Source organism: Diabrotica undecimpunctata, chromosome 1 (genome assembly GCF_040954645.1).
Source record: "Diabrotica undecimpunctata isolate CICGRU chromosome 1, icDiaUnde3, whole genome shotgun sequence".
Classification (NCBI taxonomy): domain Eukaryota; kingdom Metazoa; phylum Arthropoda; class Insecta; order Coleoptera; family Chrysomelidae; genus Diabrotica; species Diabrotica undecimpunctata.
This window is the reverse complement of record NC_092803.1, coordinates 141,642,034-141,661,652: the sequence shown is the minus strand read 5'-3', so window position 1 is coordinate 141,661,652 and position 19,619 is coordinate 141,642,034. Positions and strand designations below refer to the sequence as shown.

At 32.1% G+C, this 19,619-nt stretch overlaps 2 protein-coding genes across 3 annotated transcripts in view; one reads left to right on the top strand and one right to left on the bottom strand.

Moving 5' to 3' along the window:
* Positions 1–19,580, top strand: part of LOC140432312 (prosaposin-like) — an 88,154-nt gene extending 68,574 nt beyond the window's left edge. Inside the window, exons 9-14 of the mRNA XM_072520147.1 lie at positions 2,004–2,226; positions 2,292–2,443; positions 3,404–3,590; positions 9,847–9,986; positions 15,713–15,882; positions 19,375–19,580. Of these exons, the coding sequence (XP_072376248.1) occupies positions 2,004–2,226; positions 2,292–2,443; positions 3,404–3,590; positions 9,847–9,986; positions 15,713–15,838 (828 nt within the window). The 3' untranslated portion in view covers positions 15,839–15,882; positions 19,375–19,580. The remainder of the gene's footprint in view (positions 1–2,003; positions 2,227–2,291; positions 2,444–3,403; positions 3,591–9,846; positions 9,987–15,712; positions 15,883–19,374) is intronic.
* Positions 1–19,619, bottom strand: part of LOC140432315 (nucleoside diphosphate kinase homolog 5-like) — a 53,658-nt gene that overhangs the window by 21,922 nt on the left and 12,117 nt on the right. Inside the window, exon 5 of one of the 2 annotated variants that reach the window (XM_072520149.1) lies at positions 9,882–10,017. The exons of the other annotated variant lie outside the window; for it this stretch is intronic. The gene's annotated coding sequence lies outside the window, so the exon portion shown is untranslated. Of the gene's footprint in view, positions 1–9,881; positions 10,018–19,619 lie in introns of those variants that run through there. 2 annotated transcript variants of the gene reach the window in all.

Here is a 19,619-nt window from a genome sequence, read left to right as displayed (position 1 = left end):
GTGTCTGAAACTGTACATTACAGTTTCTTCTAATGTTTTCACTCCTCTATCGAAATGCGATCCAGTAAAGGCATATCCCGGAGCGGATACAACCTCATGTTGTTCTATGAATGTTCTATGTTCTAACGATAAACATTGGTTTCGATCTCTCGGCGTATTTCCTGTAATTCTTCTCGGTACTCTCATCTCTGCTGTCTCCAGTAATGTTTATGTTGTGGCTGTGTGGGTCTTGTTCCTGATGCATATGTCATTATTGGTCTTACGCTGGCTTTATAAATTCTTGACTTTATCTGTGTTACTATGTCGGTTTCGCTATATAGTCTTATTAAAGCATCCTGCCAGTCTATTTGGTTTTTGTACTTGATCTCTCACTTCTTTGTTCAGGTCTACATAGGTGGACAGTGTAATTCCAAGGTATTCCAAAATGCCATCAATTTCAATTTTACGTCTGATCGGTTCTTTGCTGATGATTATTGTTTTAGTTTTCTGAGCTGAGATTGTCATCTTAAATTCTTTTGCTCTTATGTTAAATCTGTGGACTAGTCTTTGCAGACTATCTTCATCTTGGTCTATTAATATTGCGTCTTCTGCGTAACAGAGTATTTGTACCTCTTTGTTTCCCATTCTGTATCTTCTTTCTTTGTTAACACTTATGGTGATTTTATTCATGATTAAATTGAAGAGCATAGGGCTCAATGACTCCCTCTGTCTTTGTCTCTATGTTCTGTAAGTAGTCCATCTATTCTGATTGGTATTTTTTTTATTTTGATAGATGTTTTCAATAGTTTTAGAAACAGAAATGCTGGTCTATTATACTCTAGTGATTTTTCAGTAATTTGCTTTATAATGAATATTACATCTATACACAAAATCCTGTTGTTGTTCTGTTAAACTTATCCTCTGATTCATCAGTTCTTGTAAAATTTAGTTGTAAGTTTTAGGTTAGTATTTAATAAGTATATACCACCGTAGTTTTCTCGCTATTTTTATCACCGTTTTCTTCTTCTTCTTTTTATATAGACATGACTCTGTCTGTTTTCGTGGTCTTCCTACTGATCGTCTTTCTATTGGGAACCGTCTCTTGCTTCTTTACTACTCTATTTGTTGTCATTCGGCTTATAACATCGTTCCATTTTACTCTTCTATTTTTTACCCAGTTCTTATGTTCTCCACCTTGCATCTACGTCGTATATCTGTACTTCTAGCTCTGTCCCATGGTATCTTACCATCAATTGTTCTAAGTGTTTTCATCTCTGCTGTTTCTAACATCCATTTTGTTCTCTCTGTGTCAGGTCTTGTTTTTGCCGTGTATGTCATTATTGGTCTGATTGGTCTGGTCATCTATCTCCTTTTTTGAATAGTAGAATTAGTTCTCTAGTTCTCCATGCTTACGGTATTTTATTGTGTTTTATTTTTGGTAATTAGTGTTGTTCGCTAACATCCGAAACGGATAGGCACTACAAGGAGAAGAAATTGTTCTGGCATTGCTGCTCCACAATATTTCAGTAATTCATTTGGTATTCCGCCTTTACCTGCGTCTGTTCTTCAGTTTTTTCGAACTTCCTATGTATTTATATTAACTTCTTCATTTGTGATAGTTTCTGGTGTTTCCGGTTCTAGTTTCATTTTGATCTCTTATAAAGCGCCCTATTTACTTTTGAAGACCATAAAAATCATGTTCGATTTCTTTCGAAAAACGTTCCGGGTGATTATTTTTTATTTTTCTTATAAATGCATGTGTTTTGTTTCTTATTGTCTTGTAATAATTATCGTGTACCTCCTATATCTTAGTTGACAAGTATTTCAGGTAAGCTTCTTTCTTTTCTTTACATTTTTCCTTCACGCCTGTACAAAACCATGGAGTTCGTAAGGTATTGTGACTTCGTAGGTATAGTTTTGTGTTGATATCTTTTGTTTTTAATAATTTTTTATGCCAAAACGTTTTTATTTGCTGGACGACCAATGTATAATCATATGTATAAATCTTTCGATTTTTTTTATAGGCTCAAATCAAGGCTGCGCTTGAAAAATTGTGCAAGGTTCTTCCACAAACGATCGACAACCAATGCGAAACATTTGTTGAGAAATACACAGATCATATCGTCGAAATGTTACTCGCCGATTTGACTCCTGAAGAAGTGTGTGTGGCATTACATCTATGCACTGATAATAGACCAGCTAATCCCTTACCACCATATGTAGTCAGGCAAATAGGTGGAAATATTGGTAAGTGGATTTTTGACTTTTTTTATAGAAACCTCTTCCAACTATTATGTGATATATTTTTTTAGAAACTAACGTTATACCAGATAATACTGTCAATGGTCAAATAGTCATTAAGGATAAGATCCATACTGGTTCTGTTGGATCCAAACCAGAGTGTATATTATGCGAATTTGTGATGAAGGAAATAGAAGATCAATTGAAAGATAAGTCGACTGATGTAAGTCAATATTTTTTATATATAACTTCAAAACTCAATAGTTTTTAGATAATCTCATTTTACTCACAATCAATTTATTCTACCATCGACGACTGGTTTCATGTACTATAATTTTCTATGCATCCTCGGGTCAACAGTACATGGCAAACTAAATGATGCCGATATAAGGATCATTATTAAATATTTGAGAAAACATTTAAAAATTCATTATGGTAATCTGGTGACAGGTGATCATCGATTTTACTGCAATTATTTAACGAATAAGGGGAAAGTTCTTGAAGGGAAGAATATATTAACAACTAGGATAGGAATGTGGTTATTAAAGTAAATTGTTTGTTGAAAATTAAGTGTGATGTTATACTATTTAAAAGTTATTTATATTTATTGTAGAGATATATTTTGAAATGTGTGTTATTTACTTAAATTATTAACCTTCAACAGACAGCACTGTAACAAGGTATAATAAGATAGATGTTTTTTGATCTTAGTTTTGGATGTGCAATTGATCAAAGGTATATTTTTTAAGTAAATAAAGATCCAATCTTGGTCTTTTATGACAGAAAGAAATTATTGTGATGTCAGATAGTAAAAATAGAAATAAATTTCCAAGAATATTAAAAAATTTAAAAAGATTTAAGGGACAAACAGAACACAGTCAAAAGACAAAATAGACATTTCATTTAAAAAATGGGGTAGGTTGTAGGTTGTGCACTACATTACTTATGTGATGGAAGAACTGGCTAATTAAAATAAATTGATTGTGAGTAAGTCTTATTCTTATTTCTCTCTACCTAAAATACATTTTATTTACAAACCAAATTAAGAAGTAGTTAAACTATTTCTGACCTCGATATGTGGCTAGTTTTAGTTACTATATAGACCTTTTTCACTGATGATGGTCCGGTAGGACTGAAAACGTTCTGACTTCCTAGTAAGTTTTTGTATTATTTTCTTTTTCAGGCTGAAATTGAAACTGTAGTTAAAGATATTTGCAAGATTATGCCATCATCCGTAAAACAAGATTGTAACAAGTTTGTTGATCAATATGCAGACACTGTCATTCAATTATTGATTGCTGCTCTTGAACCATCGAAAATATGTCCATACATAAAATTGTGCCAATCATCACAAATGGACATGATTAAAGGTAAATAAAAACTACTTGAAAATATTTGTAAGTGTACCTAATTTTTGTCTGGTTCTATTTAATAAACATCATATAGAATATTTACTTAACACATTGCCTGCCACGTATATCTTTTGTAAGAAATGTCATAGGGCGCCACGCTAAATGAGGCCACTTTTGTCAGTTCAAATTATGTGACTGTATATGGGCTTTTGTAGTCGGACAATTTTCAATTAAAGGTGACTAATCTAGAAATTGAACTAAACGGTAGCGGCAATGTGAAATGCCAGCAGTAAATTCTTACCGGGGTCATTTTTATTGTGTATGCTTCGCCAATGTAAATTAGTTACAAAAGTAATATAGTCTTATAAAGATTTGCCCCCGTAACAATATAAATTGGTGCGATTCACGGGTGTATACTGAGACAAGTTCATTGAATAGTTTGAAACATCGGTAAACTTTCAATAATTTGCTGGTCCATATATATTTACGTTCTTGGGCCGAATGGGAATGAGAGAAATATGATACTTTAGTTTATTTGTTCCTCATTATATGTGTGCATAGGCGTAGTGTGTTCTATTTCTTGGGAATATATTTATTAAATAGACTTTATTATTAACTTTAAAATAGTTTTGAGGTAAGTAAAGTAAATTTGAGGCAAGTTTATTCTTTACATAGTATTAACCCATTAACGGCGCTCAATATACAAAGAGAAATTTGACAATTAATTTATTAGATTAGACTAAAAACGCATAAATTAAGACTAATTTACAACCAAAAAGATTGTTTTTCTCATTTTCAAGGAAAACGGTACAATTTTTAATAAAGGAACATATAGTATCTTAAATGTAAATTAAATTTTAAGGTGAAAATTTTCGAAACATTCGGGGTGTAGATGCATTCTACACCTTTTACATAAATAAATAGTATTACCTTTGCATATCCTACATTCTTGCACTATCGTCTCTTTTTTTAATGTGGCCAATATTGTCGAATTTGGTTTCATCTGGTAAAGCAAATTTAGATTGACGTCCATGTACTAAGTTTGACACTGATGTAGCGGTTTCTTCACTATTGTAAATTATAAATCTATGTCGGCTCATGTTTTTTCTTATAATGTGCACTTCTTTATCCTCATCCTTTGACCAATGCATATCAACTTGAAGCAGATTGTGAACGAGATAATATACATATGCTAAAATGTATAGAGTTTAGGGCCCTAATAACTTGAAAACAGTTTTTTAGGGCACTTATACTAGATACGATTCGTTCTGCTTGCCTGGGGTATTTTAGTTCTGAACCTTGACATTTCATTGAGGGTTTTTTGGCGATTAAATCACCACGCCTGCTTAAACGGGTTGGTGAGTTTCGATTCAGCCGCCCACTCTGAGTCAGATGCTGATTGCAGCCGACCACTCTGGATCAGACGCAGACGTTTAAAATACTGGTTGGTCGACCATGTAAAAGAACATCCCTTTTATCTTCATTTTTCCAATGCCTAAACGGAGTCTCTAATATATTACATACCAAGTCGTTAATTTAGCCACCATTTAATGTAGTCTTCTGCAGGTCATCATGCAGGATAGAGTCGATGGCAAAAAGGGAATAAGTAGAAAGAGGAAATCATGGCTGCGAAATATTCGAGACTGGACAAACATGACTGTAGACGAATTATTCCACGTTACAAAAGACAGAGAAACTTTTAGAAACGTGGTCGCCAACCTCCGTTAATGGAGACGGCATAGGAAGAAGAAGAAGAAGTCATTAATTGGATTTATGTCTGTCTAAAATTATTTTTGTTCAAACGAAATCCACGAGAACACTTTATATCCGAAATCCGAAACAAACCACAGAGAAATGTATTAATAAAGTGACTAAACAAATAAAATTAATACTGTGACTAAACTAAACTAATAAATACTATACTATACACTATACTATATAAAAAATATCTATATAGACTAAATTTCAAAATATTGTCGCTGAGAGAAATTTCCGAAAAATAGGAATACCAAATACACATCCAACAGTGGGTGAAGACGAATAATATATTTATAGTCGGAACTGCACTCACCAGTTTTCTCAGCTATCACTAAGGATAGGCTGACGTCACGTTGCCATGGCAACCGTGAACGCTCATGCAGATGCATTCCGAATTTCAAAAATTATATTCACCTATTCCTGAATACCTATTCCTGAAGATTCAGTACACGGCTAGTGACACAGGTCAGGACTTGACCGTCAAGTACGTACCGCTAATAAAGCTAGTTGTCTTTTTAATTTTTAGATTAATTAAAAGAGAATAAATAATTGATTTCAGAATTTAAATATAATAATGTTGCTTTCATTTTTTATTTATTTGTCTCATTTTAATTATATTTTTTTGGTGAACCTCACCTTCACCTACTTCACCTGGCCGGCCGCCGCTGACTCTATAATAACAATAAAATTTTACTTTATTTTGTTAGACAACTATAAGATACCTGTTAAAAGACACTCATGATAATTTAATAATTATATCGGTCTTAGATTTAATTTTTACATAATTACTTATGTGTTTAAATAAATAATTAAATTTTTTTTTGGTACGCCTCTGCAAAATTGCTAAGTGGAATATGATTTCGTTAAAAAGTTATCGTTAAGGGCTTCCTTAAGTGCGATGTTGCCAAGTAATCACCTTCAATTAAAAATTGTTTTAGTATATATGCGAGTTTTTTAGTGGGGTGTCAGTTAAACTTCATATAAAAACTTGGCGCTCCAAAAAAAAATAATGGAACATTACAATACAAAAATACTTTTTATTATTTTTCCAATCCAAAAAATAAATTCCGAACAAAAACACGTAAATTCAGCAAGTATAAATATTTTTAAGCATTCTATATACATATAAGGTTGACCAGTACAAACAAAGCAATAAGTATCTACTTTTTTTTCTGATAGTAGCCATTAAATTTTTGTAACAAGACTTGCACGCACGAAGAATTATTTGCCATTATTTATAATAACTTTAATATGCATGTCCTGCCTTCTTTATAGGTTTGTTAGTAGACAAAACTGACTGTCGAATTTATATTTACAAAATCTTTTTTAAGCAATAATTTTATCGTAATAACAGTATACTGTTCCCGTTAACATGATGTGGCGTTAACGTAAAAACTGCTGTTAGTTATAAATGACCGACATGGCCTCCGGCAAAAAGTCACTGTCAGTCGTTTTTGGGTGACGTTACAGGCAATGTGTTAATGTATGTATCATTGGAATACGTTTTAGTAAATATACCAGATGTTTATACTGAGTTCTACACAAATTAGAGTATACGCAGGCGAGCTGGCATTACTAACAATAGAAAACAGTGGGTTAGATTAGAGGATCAATTTAACAAATAATGATAACAAGAGATAACAAAAATTTAGGCCTTCTTTCAATAGTTATATAAGCATCGAGATTAAAAGACCTCGTTTGGTAATAAATGATCGCTGAAATGGTTCAGTGACGTCCAGTAGTCTTTGCACGCGGTTGATTTGTCAAAATTGCTGACTTTGTTGAGATTAGGAGCTGATCATCTATGTATACCATTGTTATTATTATAAAGCATGTTAATATTTCTGCATCTAGCATCTAGAAATATTGGGCTAAACGACTTGTTGTGAAGAATAGGTTAAAGATAATATATCGGATATATCGGATATCAAAATTATAACTAAGGTTAATATTATTATAAAAGTAATACTGAACTTATTCAGTTTCCTGATTGTACAGCTTCTAATTTGCCTACATCCAGAGGTTTCGACTTCCTCTCTGAAGTTTTAACAGAAGGTATTCCGTATGTCTTTTAAGTCCCCATATCAGTTCTATTACACTTACTGCCACCACAAACTTCATTACTGTTTTTCGACACACCCAACTGGATCGAAAGAGAGGTGAAAATTCTTGACATGGAGAACTGGATTGGCGAAAGAAATGGATAACAGTTTGTTGTGATTGAAAACTGGATGACGTTATCTCATTTGTGAGATAATTATGGCGTTTATATCAATAGTTTCTCGGACGCTCCTAGTTTATGAAAACCTTGGTTATGCTATTTAATTTTTATAATACTGTTACCCTTAGTGATTGATTGTAGTATTGAGTTCTTTGCTCCATTCCCGACACATTTAAATTAAAAAATGCCAAATATCTCACTTTTATTGTTCAACGTAGTCTCTGGTAAGATTCATGTCTCCTATTTGTGTTATATAATTTCTAATGTATCTTAAACAAAGGTCATTCGACCTCTAAAAACCACTGATTTACCGCATGTATGACATCAATATCTGAAGAAAATCTTTACTATGTAAGTGTTCTTTAAGTTTTACAAACAGTTGATAATCTCTAACGACCAAATCTGGAGAATGCTCAACGAATTCTAGGCCAGCTTGGGTGACTGCAGCTATTGCTGTGACAAATATGTGACTTTGTGCATTAACCTGATAAAATTTGACATTTGCAATATACATTTGTACCTCTCCTTACGTTTTTCTTTTATGTCACATAATTTTGTAATTAAAGTGCCATAATAAGCACCTGAAATAATTGTGATTTGCCTTTGAAGGTTGAATCATTAATTTTTTCGGCGCCCCATTTGTCGACTACTTACTTTGTATTGTGATCGATATATCGTAGTGAGTGATTCAGGACGCATTCATTGTTTAAAAGATGTTTACAAATATCTTTTCCTTGTGAGTATCTTTTAACCTTCGTAGGTAGTGACCATCCTGCGAAATCATGAACATTTTCTTAAGTAGTAGGGATTTGTTTGCAGGTTTTTTAGTACACTGCTGTCTACATTTAAATTAACGATATATCACCTTATATATATATATATATATATATATATATATATATATATATATATATATATATATATATATATATATATATATATATATATATATATATATATATATATATATATATATATATATATATATATATATATATATATATAACCTAGGGCCAAGATTAATAATACTGTTACAGAAATTAATATTAAACTTAACAGTCTTTCGGGTTGAACCGCGTCGATTATCATTGCGCCGAGCTTTCGACATCATCTTAGATGTCTTCTTCGGGGCGTCAAAAGTCTTAGTCTTCCGAGCCCCCAGACACTACTACCCTGATCACTAACCAATGCGTTACTGGTAGTGGGAACAGAGCACGGTTCATTTAAACCGTTGATGGTGACGTGGTTTGGGTGGAGATTTGCGTTGGGGTTAGCGTGGGAATTGGCGCGAACATTTCTGATGTAAGATTTTGATTGACGGGTGGATCTTCCGCTCTACCTGCCAATCAAAATCTTACTGTCAGAAATGTTCGCGCTGACCTGCTCTTGCAGATCGCGCTGTTCAAGAATAAAATTTGTAACGATAAAATTTCAAGAAGATAATGAATTTTTGAAGAATAGTATATGGTGTGACGAATCAAAATTACAAAAACGGAATGTTAATAGTTAGATAACACATAGACACAATTCGCATTGCTGTAGCCAAGTAAATCAACATTTAACAAGAGTATGTTGTTTTCAGGAGCGATGGAAGTTTAATGTCTTTTGTGCCATCAGAGACAACCAGGTTGTAGCTCTTCAGTTTTATGATTGATACTGATATTACTTTGTTAGGTGAAATATATCTTGATATATTTAAAGTAAATTTACGCAATCTTCATTGTTTAATTCTAAAAAGACACTTCTATCACTTTGTAAAAGTGACAGTAATCACAAATAATACACGGTCTGCTAAAATAAAATAATAAATATCTTACCTTTAACATTATCTCCAAATTAACCCTATTACATTATTAAATGAATCCTTAACCACAATTATCTCCAAAAGTATTTATTAACTTTTGTAGTTTGAAGTTTAAAAAAATGGCGTATCATTTCTGAACACCTTATTTAGAAATTAAATTTCGATGTAAAATCCTGAAAGAACGTTTGTGTGCAAAGGTTTTCAAGACATTATGATTGTAAATGGGTGAGATATTAACTTTAAAAAGTTTGCCTGTAAAAATTTTTGAAAAAAGATGAATAACTCAAAAAATATAAAGTTTTGATGCATAATACCTTTTACAAATTTTATCTAGAATCTTACGAAGAATATAAAAATGCAATAATATACAGGGTGTTCCATTTAAAATAAAGTTGCAGATCACAGTTGACACGACCTAATCGAGTTGAACCAGACTTTGAAATTTTGTTTTTTATTACAGACTGATATATTTCTATTATTTATATTTTTAGTTCAAATTTTGGAGTGTCCTGTTTGCGAAATGGCCGTGGAAGTGATGGAAAAGATTTTGTCCAATCCAAACATAGATCACGAGATTACTCATGTAATTGAAAAAACTTGCAGAGGCCTTCCTGTGCAATACAGATCCCAAGTAAGTAATTTCATGGTACATATGGGGTGTCCTAAAATATATACAAAATTTAATTATTTAGATGGTAGCGCAGGTTGCTAATTACCAATAAATTTTTTCAAAGTTTCTATGGTATAATTTTACTATTTGAGAGAGTGATTCATCGTTTAAAGGCCCAGAAATGCAGAAAGCCGTTTGGAAATCCAGTGACGTACACTTACTTTTATTTTAATGTTAATTATATTTTATTTTTCAAATATTAATGTTTGAAATAGGCCACAATATATTTATTTACAAGTTTTTACTGACGTTTCGATCTCTATATCCAAAGACAGCTTTCAAAGATATAAATGATAGTTATATTTATTTTATTTGTTTATTATTATATATTTTTATAATCTTATATTGTTTATTTTCTTTTTTTTTCTATCTTTAAAAACGGAATAGAGATCGAAACGTCAGTGTATTAAACATGTAAATAGATATATTGTGGCTTATTTCCAACCTTCTCAGCCTTCCCAACTTCAAGTAGCTGAATTTTGAGCATTGATTCTTCGTATGCAATCCCCTTTTCTGTAAGCCATTCTTGAATCCTCCCTTTCAATTTCTTTCATAATCACCTGTTTTTTCGACTCAAATTGAAGAAAACCATCATCAAGAAACCCTGTATCACTTCCTATATGGGTGACGGTTAAACGCCGTCCCTTTCCTGATGGAGCTTTTAATCCTGTATTTTAGCCTTCTATAAATGCTTCGCGTTTACGTTTGACATTTAAATCTTGCCAAACTTTTCCAACTATATGACCTTCTCCAACCTTCGTTAATCCAGGTTTCATCCAAATAACATATTTTGCGTCCAGTGCTGCGAATTTTGCGTATTTCTTCTAAATATTTTCTTCTCCACACAATAATTTTATTTTTTTCCAATAGCATACTTTTTCTGTTGAGTTTTACATATCGAAAGTTCATTTCACGCATGGTCCTGGTTAAGACTCTACGAGATATCTTGGGTAAGGAGTCATCGTTTTCGAGCACTTGGGAAATATTTTTCAGTGTTGGAATTTCACTCCGAAAATAAAATGAATGAATTTTTCGACGTATAATATTCCTTGTCTCGTCATCCAAAACAATGCTTTTCCTTTTTCCATTTAATTCCATTTTTCTGCCGACAATTCCTTCATAAACGTTTCGTATTATTACCTTCTCTTCGGACGTTAACATTTTCCGTCTCCTTTGCGGCATTTCAATTTTGGAATCAACATCAGAATTTTGCTGTCTTCTCTTGGAACAACTCGGTTTTTCCTCCAACTCCAATAAAACTCAAACCAAATAATCACAGAATATAACTAAAAATTTACTATAAAACGACAAACTATAACACTCGTATTATCAATAACACGTTTTATCAATAACACAAACTTATCGCATAAAATATATTCACAAAATGCAACACATGCCCTACCATCGGAAACGCCAATGTAAATGAACTATTGTTGATGGGCACTTGCTCGACAAAAACTAGTTTTACGGCTTTCTGTGGATCTGAATTGAAAGAGAGTTCCGTCGCTAATTCCAAAGTTGCCAAACGATTGAAAAATATTGTTTTAAAATATCGATTTTTATTTTATTAATTTAAATATGTAACGAAACGGAACATATAAATAAAATTTATTTAAGTACAATTTTGTGCTTAATTTTTACTATCGAAAAAATCATGTTTTTTTGGTATTTTTATGACGGTAATAATCACTGCGTGGAAGAATACAGGTTTTGTATGACCATAATTACTACTTGTGAACAAGAATTGGCTACACTGTACGACAACTCCTGGTCAGTTTTTCTATAGAGAAGCACAAATAAATATACTACTTATATATTGTGTAATTTCTTATGAGAAAAAGTAAATTGCAATTGAGAAAACGGGTAGTTTTCGAGGGCCGCTGTGTACATTTAAATTTGAGGATATTCAGCGTTTAAACGATGAATCACTCTCCCAAATAGTGAAATTCTACGTTAAAGCATATATTGCCATGTTTTGCATATATATGATAGAATAACTTCCACAAAAACATTGGGAATTTAAGGGACAATTTCCTTAAAACATTTAGGAATGTTATAAACATTTAAATACACTTATACAAATATTGAACACCAGGCAAAAGGACAAACAGTTTAAAGTAATTGTTTAAGATGCTACATTATGGGCAATGGCAGGAGACATAATGATTCCTGAGCGTTCAGATTTAACCGAAATGTTAAAAGTGATATCTGACATATGACAATCAAGACGACTTTGTCTAAAATTATGGACAGTCACCATTAAAATTCAAAACTCTATGATAAATTGAACATTGGCCACAAGTACAACCAAACAGTAATATAGGAGAAGGCAACAGATAAAATATGAAATTATGAAGTTATGTTAATTACTAGATATAGACTGTGTAATCCAGATTTCACACTCAAACCTGTCAACAATAACTAAGGTGTTAGTTTGGGTGCAAATATAGTGGGCACAGACTGTGAATGCAAGAACTAGACTAAAACAATATGCTAGAGAGTGGTTGGTCGCCTAAACTAAAAAGGATCTATCAAGCACGACCAATATTATAGAAAAAAAAAGAAATTGAAATATGTAATATCTTAGACAAAGAAAGAGAGAGGACCCCCTGTACGTCGCCCATTACTACCTCTCGCAGGATTACCAGGTCTATTGATTTTTCAGTAGATCTACTGATTTCAACTTCAATTTCAAAAATGTTCAAAATCATGTTCAAAAAGTGATCATTATGTCAGTGTTCAATTATAAATAAAAAAGTTAACCAACAAACTTGTAGTGCTTCGCCACTTTAAAATTAATATAATATACTTATATTAATTTATAATATTATACTATATTATACTATATTATAATATAATATAATTAATATAATTTAATTGGCTTTCACCTCTATTAAAATTTTATATACAAGATATTAAGACAAAGGGTGTTTTCTTTAGTCAATTTTAAACGAACAAAAAACATTAATTAAGCACACTGCAATTGTTTCCCGAAGTCTCTCCTATATAAACTATTTTTTGAGTTTTGAACGTAGAATTTTTCTTGAAAATATCAGAGGTTTTAGTAAAATGTCACATTTTATCGTAAAAAAATAACGTATTAATTTATGACGAAAAAGTCAGTTTCAAAACCATGTTTACAACTTTGCTAAAAGTAATTTTAAAATTGCTGCATTAAAATAACTTATTTTTTCATAATGAATGACAGTCCTATTCAAAAACTTACATTTTAACGTAAAAGTATATTTAGCTTATATTTTTAGAATAATGTTTAAAAATTAAAACAATAATTAAATTAATGATACTTTTGAAAAAAAATCTATTGATATATATATATATATATATATATATATATATATATATATATATATATATATATATATATATATATATACAGTGAACGGCTTAATTATGGAATATTATCATTATTTCGAGAACCGTCGAATTTTGGGAGAAACATGTTATAACGTACACGAAGTAAGGATGATGTCACCGGTGTAGGTGTACTGACGTAATCGTTAATTTTTTTAAATAGAAATCGGTATATTGTGACACCTCATTTAAACGAGAATTTAATTCTCTATTTAATGACATTACATTTTTAACTATTAACTATATTTTTTTAAGGGTACAAAAACAATTTTTTTAATTTAAATTCAACTAAATTACAACTAATGATTTAATTAATAATGTACTTTAAAGTAACCAAATTATGCATAATAATTATTTTAAATTAAATGTTCGAAATGCCATCCATCGGTTTCTTGACAATATGCGAATCTATGGACACATTCATCAAGTACATTGCGGATAACTTCTGGAGTAATTAGACTCATTTCGTGCCTAATTCTATCTTTCAAGTCCTGTAAGTTTTGGGAAAGCAATGATTTAAAAATTGACGTACTTCACGTGCGTAATGCGAAGGGGCTCCCTCTATCTTGTTGAAACCAGATATTTTCACTAGGTAAATTTGGATTATTGGCATTTGGATACATGTTAGCAAGGACAGGTATAAGTTGATTTCTCATTCTCAAAAAAGTTAAATAACGTTCTCCTGTTAGATTTTCTTCAAAGAAAAAAGGACCAATGATTCTGTCATTAATGATCCCGGCCCATACATTTACTTTCTGAGGATATTGCGTGTGTGACTCAGTCATCCAATGTGGATTTTCTTGACTCCAATATCTGCAATTTTGACGATTCACGGTCCCATGTATAAAAAATGTGGCTTCATCGGAAAAAAGGATTTGATTGATGAAATGTGGATTGCGGATACATAAATCCTGCATAATTTCAGAAAATTGAAGCCGGCGATCGGGATAGTCGTCGTTTAATTCCTGATGTAATTGAATTTTATAGGGATGGTATTTTTCTTTTTTTAAATACGTAATACCGATCGTTGGGAAACTCCAGCATATTCACCCATTTGTGTTGAACTACTGTGAGGATTGTCATGTACATTTAATAAAATATCAAGTTTCACATTGTCTTCAATTTTAGGACGCCCAGCGTTTGTAATATGTTTAACGTGCCCAGTTTCTCCAAATTTTCGGACTATTTTACTTACTGTTGATTGGCTGATGGGTCTGTCTGGATATTTTGCGTTGAATAAATTGCATACCTCGTTCTGTGTTCTTTTTTTATCTCCGCATCCGCTAAGAATTAATATTTCTATGCGTTGTGTTTCATTTAGGTGAGCCATAATTTAGTATTCAAAAGTAAACAATTACAATTGACAACTGATGGCAATTCACAAAATCAAAACTGTCTAATATGTCAATTTAGAATGTCTAATATGTTTTCATATTTATATATTTTCACTGTATATTTGGTAAATTGCATTATAATGAGCTCAATCGGAATCATTAAAAACCACATTAGATTGTTACACACATTAATAAAATTATTAAATTTGTCTAATCTTTTGAATATGTCTGCTTATTTCTAAAAACTCTTAACAGACTACTTTGAACTTTTTATTAAATATATTAATATTTCTAACAAAAAAGTTAGAACATGCTAAGTCTGTTTTATTATTAGTTAAATAATTATTTCTTATTTTTTAAGATTCCTATATGTTTTTTTGTGTTGTTCAATACTGTTTTAAATGCATATATTACATAATTGATATCGCATACATGATATTGTTCTGAAGCAATTTTTTTGTAGCATCTTAATACAATTTATATTTTCATTAGGAATAAGCTACAATTTTACTTAAAAATAAGTTTATTTTGACTTTTTGATTTTCACTTAGGATTAATAAAATCCGAAGTAGAAATTATTTCCACTATGCCAATATCACTAATTGATTCGTTGTTACTGATATTTTTTTAGTTATATCTTTATAAATTATTAAAGTTAACTGTTTTTTGCAAGCATATTATATACCAAGATTGCGAGATACTACTTACAAAACTTGTTTATAAAATACGCCTTGATTTTTTGTTGTTTAAAACGCGTTTTTCTTTCTTGGTACCCTTCATTTTTAATAACTCTGGAATAGTCAATTGTGAAACTGTTTTGATTCTTCGTCGCTTACACTGTACAAAGCAAATTGCGTCAAATTAAAATGTTAGAAGAATTTTGAGAAGAAGTTTTATAATTAAATACTATATACTACTCTTATATATTTTATTATTGTATAGTTTATGATTGCATAGTTTATTTATGTATACTTTTTTTAGTGTGTCACAATAGTAGACGCTTACGGTGAAGAAATGATCGATTTGATCGTCCACCAGGGTGGTAAAACTGTGTGCCGAAAATTGGGATATTGCAAATCTTCACTTGGGGAAGTTGTGATAGATTAAAGTTACAGATACTTTAATAAATTAGTGTTACATGTTAAGCAAAGGTAAGAGTCTAATATCAATTTAAATGATTGTAACGGTTTTCAAAATAAATGATTCTAACACTTTGGTATCTCCAGTTACTTATTACTTATTAACCTTGTTTCACTCGTATGTAACGAGCTCATATTATTGTTTCACGGAAGTGAAGTTTTGGTTTCTTTGGCATATTTATGCTGTTATTATCGTAGATAGTGATCCCGGCGCTCCGCTCCGATTCCATAACTTTTATGCAGTGTGGAAAATACTTATGGAATAAAATTTAAAAAATAAAAAAATATGTATAAAAAACGCAGAGTCCTGTCAACTCTTTAATATAGATGTGCGCTTTTTAATTATAAATATAAATACACAGGGTGATTCACGCAAGTCTAGCACAATCTATAATCTTTACTTTTAATGAAATGCCCTGTATATTCTTATCATTTTAAAGCTCCTTTACAACCTGATCTTTACGAACCATATAAAGGGTGTTCCGTAATGGAATTTAGTTTTTGAATAAATGAAACTCCGTTACCCTATATGTTAAAATAAGTTTAATTAAAAATTTAAAATCAAAAGACATGCGGATTTTAATGTTTAAATAAAATGTCTTTTAAATGTTGACCGTCTTGTTCCTTGCACTGCTCCAATCTAGATCTTAAGCTAGCAAAAACTCGTTGACACATATTCACAGGAATGTTCCCAATAGCGTCTCGAATACGTTGTTTTAACTGTGCTGTGATTGCTGGGGGGTCAGTGTATACCACACTCTTTAGGTACCCACAAAAAAAAAGTCCAGCGGAGTTAGATCTGTCGATCGTGGCGGAAAGGGGATATCACCGCTTAATGCGATGACGGTGCTTGGAAACAATTCTCTAACCGCGTCCATCGAAAGAATGGCTGTATGTGGTGTGGCACCATCTTGTTGGAACCAGGTGCTGTCTTCATTATAACCCGGAAAAGTCTATAGTTCGGGACGCAAAAAATTTCTTACCATGTCGACATACTGGCTGGTTACACTTACATTAAGTTCACTTGGATTTTCAAAGAAATATGGCCCAATTATTCCGTGTGCAGACATGCCACACCACGCGGTCTCTTTTTTAGAATGGAGTTGCTTCTGGGGTAATTGTCGTGGATTCTCGTTAGCCCAGTATAGCAAATCCTGCTTATTGACGTTTCCATCTAGGAAACTGAAGGGAGCTGATGGTGCATCAGCTAAGCGGCGAAGGTTATAGTGTTCACAAAACCGACGACGAGCTATGGTGAATGAATCATCGCCTTTAAAGTATGCCTCCAGCATATAAGCACGTTGTTCACCCGACCACTGCGCCATGGCTATGGCAGGCAGAGAACTACGAACACACAATGAATTCTCTACAAATCCGCACGATTCTACGTGGCGACGGTAGTGGTACGACTTCGTACAATTGCATAGGGTCGGCATAAGGCTCATTTGAAAACTAAATTTCATTATGGAACACCTTTTATATATGGTATATTATACATAGTACAGGGTGCAATTTTGAATATAAATTTGAATGTTCAGGATGATTCACGCAACTCTAACAGAGTCCATCCAGAGTCCATAGTATGATATAAAAGGTTGTATGCACGGTGAACATTAATAAATGTGTATACCCTCGGGCGACTTACTTAAGATAGTTGCCATCGGTCATAAACATCTACTTAATATCCTTGGTACATGAATAACTATTATTCCATAAGTGGTTTTCACACTGTGTGTTTATTTTCCTTCTTCTTCTTCCTTTGCCCTATCCGTTTCGGACGTTGGCTATTAACAAGGCTATTTTGACTTTGTTTACGGCACCTCTGAACAGTTCGGTCGATGTTAGTCCGAACCATTGTCGCAGGTTATGCATCCATGAGTGTCGTCTTCTTCCCGGTCCTCTCCTACTGTCGATTCTTCCTTAGACTATTAACTGTAGCAGCCGGTACTTAGTATGCCTCATGATATGTCCGAAGTACTCAAGCTTCCGTTTCTTTACGGTGAAGATTATTTCTTTGCTTTTGCCTATTCTCTGCATTACTTCCACGTTAGTGATGTGGTCTGTCCAGGATATCCGAAGAATACGGCGATATATCCACAGCTCAAAGGATTCTAGTTTCTTCAGGGTGGCTTCCGTTGTGGTCCATGCCTCTGCTCCATAGAACAAGACCGGGAAGACATAACACTTGACCAGTCTTAATTTTAGTTCCATTGAGATTTTGATTGTGAACCACTTTTTCATATTGTTGAACGCGTTTCGCGCTTTTTCAATTCGTGATCTTATTTCTGTTGACTGGTCCCATTTTGTGTGGACTGTGGTTCCAAGGTATGTGTATGTCTCCACTTGTTCTATTTTTCGGTTGTTTAATGTCAATTGCATCGGAGGTTGTTGTGTTCTGCTGATGAGCATGCATTTAGTTTTGGTTGTATTGAGTTCTAAACCATATTCTTGACTTACTTGCTGTGTGTATGCTTTGCATGAGTCCTTCCTATTTTCCTTCACTTTCAATATTTGTTATTATGTAATAATTATATTCCTGGATAATCTAACTCAGTTACTTTTTCAAATTTGAAGTCGATCACTTCAATTTACATTGTTTAATGTTTATGTGTTCTTTCGTTATATCTTCTCTCATTTGTATATATTGTGTCTTCTTTGTCTGGTTTTTCTCGTTCAAATTTTTGGAAGACTTTTTCAAGATGTTTTTTTCTTCCAACTAGCAGCACTACTTCATCAGCATAGAACTTATCTGTCTTTTTTTATCGTTTATCTTTTTTCTCTGGTTCTACCTCTTTGTCTGTATTTACTTTGTTCGACCTCCGAACATACGTTTAATTTTTTCTTTGTTTCTCCTAAAAGTAGACTACATACTTCTAACGCATTTTATTTTATTCCTGGTGGTGCTCCCTCTGTTTTGTTTTACTTTTAAGTAAAATTTCTTTATTCTCTTTGTTTATATAGAATTCTTTTATTGATTCTAATGGTTTCTGTAGATGTTCCCTTTTCTTTTATTCGCTCTAAGCTTCTCGCATAGTATTCATCAAGTGACACAAGCTTTAATCCATACTACAAAAAAACCAGAAAAATTATGTTATATGTACACTTTTAAGCTAACAGGAATCTCCTCATTCTCTAATGTGTGTAATGTGCAATGTTCCATAGTCATGGACTTTTGATTTCTAGTAGTCTATTCGTTCATAGTCCGTTTTGCATGTCAGCCTTAGTTAATTTTCAATACTCTCAGCCTTGATGATTGAATATATCTTCAATCAACTATTGTATTTCTCATGAAATGTGTTGTTTCATTATTTTACGATAAAATTTCTTTTAAATAAAATACTTAAGTATTAAAGACACTTAAATATTAGGTGTAGAATTTTTTTGGGAAGGTAATATTTTTCCTTAGAACGGAACAAAAACTTAATTTCGCTTTTAATAAAAAGAAGTTTATTTGCAACACATAATAAATTTTTCTATAATTAAATAATGTCTTTTCTGTTTCAGGCAAAATTATTTTGTGTCATAAATTACCAAAGTAGATTTATTTGTAAACTTAATCTTAAGTACTTTAAAATAAAAATATGGAAATATGTAGTTATTTAGGAATTATCTTTAGTAGACAGTTGTATTACTTGGGAGATTATTTTGTTACTTGACTGGATTCTGTGATACCGCTGGATAATTTGGAATCTAATAAAATTTCGTTTGTAGCATTGTTGTTTTATTTATTTAAATAAATTTTGTACCAA